General features: G+C 39.4%; 1 protein-coding gene across 1 annotated transcript; it reads right to left on the bottom strand.

Annotated features, from left to right (window-relative positions):
* Nucleotides 1–558: 558 nt before the first annotated feature.
* HOXA13 (homeobox A13) lies at nt 559–2,159 on the bottom strand. The gene is made up of 2 exons (XM_077809324.1): nt 1,487–2,159; nt 559–803 (listed from the first exon to the last, which is right to left on the bottom strand). The coding sequence occupies exons 1-2, from the start codon at nt 2,157–2,159 to the stop codon at nt 559–561; spliced, it is 918 nt and encodes a 305-aa protein (XP_077665450.1).
* Between the last annotated feature and the right edge of the window lie 7,072 nt (nt 2,160–9,231).

Raw genomic sequence — 9,231 nt, 5'->3', positions numbered from 1 at the left:
TTGCATTGTTTTTAATTTGCTCCACAGAGTTTCTGTCATTACTGATGCCTCTGAAATTCTTATTCAGTACCTTCTCTTCATACATAAAATGCATTTCTTGAACATACAGTAATTGTATATTTTCACTATGATTTACCTGAGCAGTAATTCAACATGCAGTTTGGATTGCAATGGAAGAAAAAATTTGTTTACCTCGAACTTCTTATTTGAACCAGCTTTCAGATTATAACCATTAATAGTGTTCTAGAATACTAAGGTCACAGAAATACTTACAAGATATTCAATAAAATGTGTATCTTAATTGAAACTGAGCATTTGAGAGGTGGGCATTTGGGCTCTACAGTTTATCATTTAAACTGTCTAGTCTGGATTTCGTTGGAACAGTCAGTCTTAACCATTTCCTACAATAATATTTTTTTAAATGCTATAATTCCAAAGATACAGATCTCTTGTTATGAAATAAGAGGTTCATTGTCTTTTTTAATTATTATTATTTATTTTAATCTTGACAAAAATAGTTCTGAAACCTGTGAACTGCTGCCTCTCCATTTTAATCCATTAACTGGTAGTCTTCAATTTGTTGATAACTTTTTTCTCTTTGACCCTCCTGTTTTGGAACCAGATTGTGACCTGTCTCTCTGACAGATTTGTAGTTGCCGATATCCGTCTTCGTTTGTCTTTGGTAATGAATTTATTTGTAGCATATTCCCTTTCGAGTTCTTTTAATTGAACCTTTGTATAAGGCACTCGTTTCTTTCTCCCACGTCTGTACGAGCTCGCATCTGAGGGATGCGAAACGACGTCTGGAACAAAAAAAAAACATATACGTAGGCATTATAAAATTATTACTGATTAGGACATCTTCAAATTGCACAGAGGTTAAAACTACAGCGAACTTTTACTCTACCATGCTCAACAGGCTTGGCCACTAAGCGATCGTTAATGATATGCGATTTTTTTTCTATAGTAAACAGCACTCAACTGAAAAAGTCTTGATTCTCTCTCTCTCTCTCTCTCTCTCTCTCTCACACACACACACACACACACACACGTCCTGAAGGGACTTTAGGAAAAAGTATACACTGTTTCAATAATTTATGAAGTGTGCAAGTTGCACTATTTATGGAAAATTCTTGTTAAGCGTGAATGAATAATACCCTTTTTAGCAGACTTTTCCAGCTATTTCCCTTTCTAATGCCATAAGTAATTCAAGCAATCATACCTTGAATTCTGGAGCAAAGTCACTCCTGATCATATTAATACCCACCAGAACTAGTATAAGTGTATGTGCGGGAGGGGATGCGGGAGGAGGTGTGAAGAGGTCAGTTTTAAGGTTAGCTGGCATGTTTCAAAAATATAGCACAACCAGCAAACCAAAAGCAGCAGCAGCAGCAAAAACAACAGCAAGAGCTCAATACTACTTCTAACTAGGTCTAAGCGATAGTAAAAACATTGCAGGAGGACACAAGCCATGCAGGTGCATTACCCGGGAGAGTGGATTTCCAGAGGTGGGGTGGCTGGGTTTGATCTTTGGGGCAGTACACTTGCCCATTCCACCCACTGGTGATTGCCCAAGGCTGATAACTCTCCATGGGGAGTAAGGGCTCATGCCTGGGCTCTCCAGGACCTCCAATTGTGGGCACCACAGGCATATCCAAATAACTCGGCACGGGTTGGTAGGGGCCAGCAGCATAGCCCTGGTAGAAAGCCAGTTCCTTAGCCCGGGAAGTGAACTCTTCGCCCGAGACCGAGGTGTCCATATATTTATCCGCAAAAGTGGAGCCGGGCTGCGCGCAGGACTTGATGCCGTTGTGATGGGTCATGCGGCAGGGGTAGTAGCCGCTGCCAAAGTAGCCGTAGGGCAGGGCGGCCCCGGAGGAGCTCTGCACGGCCGCCGAGCAGGGGCTGCACTGTTTGACAGCTGGCTCTGCCATGCCAGAGGCCGGCGCTTCGCTCGACGTGTAGGCAGCCGTGCTGGGGGCGGCCAGGGATGCGGGATGAGCCATCAGATTCCGGCACTGGTTGGCCGCCGCCGCTGCCGCAAAGTTGCTGCCTGCATGAAAACCTTCCATGTTCTTATTGATCTCCTCCAGGCTGTTGTCGTAGAGGAACATGACGGGCTCGATCCAGCGGGGATGGAGGAGCACGGAGGCTGTCATAGCCCGATCAGCATTGAGACTAGTGGCTCTTTTTTAAAAGCCCCAAAGACTGAAAAAAGAGATACTAAATCTCCGAGACTTGACCAGAGCTGACGCGCCAGTGTCGCGCCAGGCGAGAGCCCATTGGCCCGCCAGGCCCCACGTGATATGCAAAGCAGCTGATAAACATCTGAGGAATAAAATGAAGATAATTAAATAATGTTATAATCGTGCAGGGGCTGGAATTCCAGCAGCGGGCGGCACAGACCCGGGGCTACCCTTTCCACTCACAAGTGTGCATGATCAGGGGGAATAAAAGGTTTGCAAAGAAGAACAGGTATTTCCCCGCACCCCACCCCCAGGCGTGATTTCCCCTCAGTCTATTCTGTGAAATAATTTCAGCATGATCTCCATGCTATTTGCAATATCTCTGAAATTCAAAGCCCTCTGCATTTCAACTGTTCTTTGCCGATCAGTCCGCTGGTAGGTTTTTGGTTTTGTTTTAAATCTCTCAGACCCACATCTTAAATTCATCCAGGTGTCCTCTCACCTGACGGTGACATAATATTGGTTTCTAAATCTTTAAAAGAAAAAATGTTAAGGGCCACACTGTCCTTTGGAATAGCATCAGAATAGATAAAATATTTTAAGAAAAGTCTGATGTCACACATTTTCTTCCTGCCCGTTTAAACTCGATTACACTGGGTTTGGCTTTGTTTTTTTATTCATTTCGATTTTCTTTTCTGGAGAAAAAAGCATCAGAAGTAGGATTAGAATAAATAGATCAAGAAATACAGATCGGCATCATGGGTTTTGAGAGACAAAGAGTTAACCAGATCTTAGTATTATTTCGTATTCTAATTATAAAACCTGGGGCCTACCATTCGAATTGAATCTTCTCTGGTTGTAAAATATTACCGAGGATTATAGATTGTGCGTTACTGTCCACAATCCTCTTTTTGTTGGAAAAAAGTTGCTATGCTAAAGCTTATTTTTGTCTTGCCAATGTTAAAAGTAAGTAATACGTAGAAAAGGAATTGCGCTTTCTTTTTAATGCAGAACACTTTATTTTCTAAAAAACACACCAATGGTACGTTTTAATATACACCGCTATTGCTAACACTTTTGTACTGTATTTGCACATAGCTGCATAGTACATATTAATATATAAACCCTTTTAGTCGAACTGTTGTTCAGTGAGTGAGTGAACTATAAATATACAGTTGAATTAAATATGCAGTAATTTAAAATAATATGTCTCGAATTTACGTATATGGACAAAAATAACAAAGATGTTCATAGACTGAAAACTAAATTTTTAGCTGCATGTTTCGTTGTTGCATGTCTGACAGCGCGATCTATTATTAGCTATTGTGCTAACGATTGACGTTGCTGCATTGTTTTCAAAGCTTTGCTAGAAGCATAGCGTTAAGATATGCATTGTTTTGGGGCTGCCTTTTCCTTGAACAATGCAAAGAACTGATTTGCTAGCTAGTTTAACTATCACTTTGGTGATTATCTATTTTCAAAGGCAGACACAGAGAGGTATGTATTGGGTGCATGGAATGATATGTAACACATGGGACTGTTGTCGTTTGTCTGGTTATTTAACAATATTGAAGCGATTTCTATCAATTGTAGCCAATAAATAGTTCCCATTTTATTCCCTAAGATCTTTTCCGCATTCCTTTTGATGATCAAATACAAATATTTAATCCCCAGTATTTTTTCCTTTCATTCAGGCTATAGCTTTGAAACCTGTGGAGTCCCAAAAAATTGCTTAGCTGGCATTATTTGTGCAGATTTGTTTCCCCTGATTTCTTTATCTCATTCTTAAAAACGCATTGCAACGAGGGGGAAAATAAGAAAACACAGCTATATGGGCAGTGCTGTTTTACATACGGGTTAGACACGGCTAGAGGCCAAGGTCAAGTTGAAAGTTGTAGTCTAGCCAATGTGAGAACTGTCATTCAAAGCTTGAAGACCCTGTCTGATTTATTAAAAAGGAGCAGCCATGAGAACACTAATCTCCCTAGCTGTCCTCTCACCCCTCCCTCCCCCCTTTCTTCTTTAGCTCAGCTTTAAAGCTTTTTCCGCCTATCTGCCTCTGGTTTTCAAGTCTCTTTCTACAGTTATAGAGAAGCCATTTGAAATTGTAGCTTCGAGACGCGATGCAAACTGTACAAGAAGGGTGGGGGCATCCGGTATGCTGTTTTTGTTTACCCACTTGGCTTTGCTCCAAATCCCTGTGCAAAGGGGAGAAAAGAGATTAAACTAAAATGATCACACACACACACACACATACACACAAATTGTAGGCTGGAAATGGGGGCATGCATATCACGGCTGATAAGCCCAATGATATAATTGCACCCATCTGTTATTTGCAATGATATGGATGAAAGTCATATTTAATAGTACCCTCCCCTTTCCACCTCAAAATCGTCAAAATAGCATCTTAATTGTATATGCTCAATCAAAAAAAATATTCCTGTTTGTTCTGGTTACCTAATTGTTTTGCTAGCACTCAAGTTTAACGGCGTATTGACACTGAGAAAGGAGGAAGATGTCAGCAATTTCCAGCTATATTTTTAAATAATTTGCATTCTCATCTATATGAATAGAATTCCTTTATGTTTTAATGAGTACCTGCAACTAAACAGTAAAACTAACTGTTCAGTCTGAAAGCTGTCAGATATCGAGCAGAACAAATGGTATTCGAAAATAGTGGACTTTGTAATGAACACTGGGTATAATAATACGTTTGAATTTCTTTCCAGGCTTATATATAAACTATTATCTAATCCTAACTGAATACCTTTTGGTGTCCCAAAACAACGTATTTGGATGTATCAACTAATTCCACCAGAAATTATTAAATTATTACTTTAATCAGTTTATTTGATTTGACCATCCTCTACAACACGCATTATTGGAAACGTAATACGATCATTTAAATGCACCTATATATTCAACGGAAGGACTGGTCAGAAGCTTCCACTAACCTGTGTCCCTTTCAAATCAGGCAAGGTCAGAAATATACTAACAAGAGATAAAGTATCAGTATTCTTCTGAAATTTGATGGCGAACCTCCACAGTGCTTTATAATTTTGGAAAGAAATAAATCTCCTGAGAAGTTTCCTCTGAGATGAGTATTCATTCTATAGGGGGATAAGGGTGAGCACTATATTCACCAACAGAATTTATAATGTGCTGAACTTTTTCAGTCCCATTCAGTTTTTATTGATCAGAAATTGTATTCATCTAGTGAATGGACGCCCTGCCTCATCTCTACAGGCAACAGTATTCTATTTCAGCTGTGCCGGATACTCACTGAAGACCAGTCTTCTCTCGGTTACACCGGGGTAAATCTGGATTAACTCCACCAACTCGCAGATGTAAATTAAAGCGGAATTTGGCCCTTATCACTAGCCAGGACCACATCCTATATTGCTCACACAGTCAAGACTTTCACTGAAGCCAATGAGTTTTGTCTGAGTAAAGACTGCAGGATTTTGGCCTTACACCAAACATTATTAATAAACTGGTTTCAGAGTAGCAACCGTGTTAGTCTGTATTCCCAAAAAGAAAAGGAGTACTTGTGGCACCTTAGAGACTTAGATGCATCCGATGAAGTGAGCTGTAGCTCACGAAAGCTTATGCTCAAATAAATTGGTTAGTCTCTAAGGTGCCACAAATACTCCTTTTCTTTTTATTAATAAACTGTACAAATGCTACTAAAATGGCCATATGGTCACTTTTTAAAAAATTCTCACAGCTTCTCTTGAAGTCACACACAGTACTTTCACCTAATGTCATGTTTTGCAAACAGGGAATTTATAGGCACAGAATTCCTAGAAACCGAATGGGAAAGGGCTTCCTTAGAACAGTTCCTTTGCGTAGTAGCACACACACGTCAACAGTGCAACAGGTACGGCCGCTTACAAATACTTTTATTTCTTATTACATAATAAAAGCCAGAGAATCGCTCCACCCACAATCTGAAACTATAGGAATTAAAAGGAAATCCAATATTATTTTCCCACCTTTTTAATTGAGCTAATTAATAATTTTAAGGGGAAACGTGTGGGTCTTAACCCAAAAATATCGGTTAGTCACAGTTAGATCCTTCTAAACAAGCTAAAATAACTTTGTGGGTGTAGGATGATGTTAATAACTAATAATAGTCTCCGTCTTTAAGAGACCAGAAGTCTTGGAAGACACAAGAGTAAAATGATAGTAGGAGCAGATCTTTAATTGAATTTGATTTTCATGAGCAAATGAAATTTACCTGCCATAACATTAATTTGGAGGAGGGCTGTCAACTCTGGCTGCTTCCATAATTTCTTCGCATTCAGTATTAAGATAAACATTGCTCAGTTAGTTTTAAAGACACTTTGTATTTCAGGATATTCATGTGTTTCTAATGTAACTAAGCAGCTTTACGAGCAGCATTTGCAGGACATCTTAACTCTCTCCCTCCCACTGCGTGCTGGGGGTTCTGAGATAATTGCAAAATAAGAAGAATTGTAAAAGAACATGCAAAGGGGGGAATAAAGTTCCCTGAAAAACTGTTAAGGCATTAACAAATACAGGTCCATTTCTCTTCAATATGATGATGATAAAACTCCCTCGGAATACATTAAACATTTGTATAGGTCTATCAATCCATTCAGGCTTAAAGCTACCGCCTCAGATAAATAAGATGTCTTCAAAACTAGTATAATTGTTTTCTTTCATCCACAATGTTGGACATTGTTTCATGTCTAATGTTTATTAACATAAGTGATCAGAATCATACTCTTTCGCTGATTTCTCTGGAGGAATAGGAGAAAAGGTGCTGGAAATATTATTTAAAGAGAGGCTGGGGCACGCATCAGGTTTTGTTTGTGTGAATGGCCATGTTCCTTCTTGTCACTTTCTGATTTTTCTGTAATTTTTTCATGCACAGTAGCTCCAGAAAGAGCCGTATTATTTCTTGGTTGTACTGGGTGGATTACCCCCAACAGAAGTTTTTTGGTAGTAATGGAGAACATTTTCTTAAACTGTAGTATAAATACTTTGATAAACAGAAATATACGCTTGGAAGCTTTCCGTAAGCAGTAGTTCGGACTTACGGTATGCAATGATAAAGTCCCACCTACAGTTTCAATTAATTTTGCCTTGCCATGTAAACTAAGGCAGATTCCTCCACAACCTGTTCAACCCGTTTCCACAAGGAAAACAATGAACTTCTTCTTCTTCCTCTTTTTTTTTTTTTTTTTTTTTTAAGTAAATCATGATGAAGATGCCAGACTGTGTAGTGTGGAAGTGGAAAGTAGTTTTACCTGGTCATTTACATCTTTCTGCTAAAAAGTTCCACCATGACCAAGTATTAGCAGTAGATAGCAATATGCTAATCAAGTGCTAATCTCTTCTATAATTGTTCTGGTAGCCATTGGCGTTCATAATCTAACATTTGGGGTGTACGTCACTTTATATTTTATCTACTAACTGGTCACAATTTTGGCAAACTAAGTAAAACTAGAGTGTACTGAGCTCCAGTTGCTTATACTTTCCACTTCTGCTGGGAGCTTGTATTAATTGCTACCACATGATTACATACTACATTGTTGCTGATTACAATTAAATGTATCCCTCAACCTTTCTCCTAAGTAGTTCCCTAGTTTCAGGCCCCCGTGCCATTTATTTCCATTTTAAAAGAACGAGAAGAAGAGTTTGAATATAAAGACTTTAGGAATACAGGAGAAATATTTATCACAAAAATTTTATCGCTATAACATTCCTTTAATAGCGTACCATTTACATAACATCCTATTAGCGCTGATCAGTAACCAGGCTGGACTTTCCTCCTGCCTGCAGGAGAAGCAGTTTCTTTACTTTTTGGCGCTAATTCTGAAACCAAATCTTCACCTATGAAAACACTGAGATAATTAGAGGCAAAAGGGTTGTATACAGCATCGGGAGGAGAGAAAAATCACACATGAAATATTGAACATTTTTGCGAGCCAGCAAAAATTGAACACATTCTCCTATTGTACTTTTTTATTCCCCCTTCAGAGGTGATTTTAAGGATCAAAATGTTGAGCTGAGGAATAGACTTTACCTGTCATTTCTGTGCTGCTCAACTGAACTCCTTTCCTTTCCTTTCTTGAACTCTGGCTAGATTCTAGTGCACATGGATTGTGATAATCTCACGGCATCTTTAAAGCGTATCCTCAAAGAAATATGGATCACTAACGAGAACGGAGTGAAAGTTGACTAAATCCTCCCACTAAACTACAGATACAAGCTACCTGATACATTAATCGATCTCTTATGTTGCTATAAACGCGATGAATCCCGTTAAACCTGTAAATTTTACTCAAGGCTCTGCATCTGGCAGGAAAGTCACAGCCCTTCTGTTTTGTGGTTGGAGAAATATATGATTGAGTAATAATCCCATCATGTAAATCTGCCCTCAAACAATCAGACCTTATATTTAACCTTTGATATGGTGAATATGGGTGCTGTGTGCAATTAATTTCCCAGTCAGGCTGTTGGGCCACAAGGCCCATTGTGCTCTCAAATGCAGTCGGTTCAACACTGATTAAAATCAATGGGCTAAAATCTTGAATTTATTATGCTGGCAAAGTTTCTATTGAAATCAGGGGTTGCAGGACTTGGCCCAAAGGGAGCCTTGTTTGCAGATCTGAGGGCAGAGCTGGGCCCATTATTCCTGGCAGCTATATACAGTTATTCTTTACATTTCTGTGTTATAGTCTATCCTTACGAATGCCCTCAGTGGCTACTATATTTCAGCAATGAGAATTGCGTGTAAATACACCTGCACCGTATTAAGGTGCACTGGATTTTCTGCGCGCCTTTATCTATTACCTGTCGCTTGGTGAGTCCAAGCTTAACAGGGCTATTTTGTCTTACTCCAGGTGTCAGGAACTGGTTGTCTTGAAGGGCTCTTTCCAGCTCTGCGATTTGCTGTTGACTGTATGGATTGCCCTTTCCCCTTTGTCCAGTATGTAGCGTTTCCTGAGCAGCCAAGTCGAATGAAAACCTAACCATGTTTCAATAAAAACTTCTGATATTAGATTGTGTT

This window comes from Eretmochelys imbricata, chromosome 2 (genome assembly GCF_965152235.1).
Source record: "Eretmochelys imbricata isolate rEreImb1 chromosome 2, rEreImb1.hap1, whole genome shotgun sequence".
NCBI classification, from domain to species: domain Eukaryota; kingdom Metazoa; phylum Chordata; order Testudines; family Cheloniidae; genus Eretmochelys; species Eretmochelys imbricata.
This window is presented reverse-complemented; position numbering and strand designations above follow the sequence as displayed.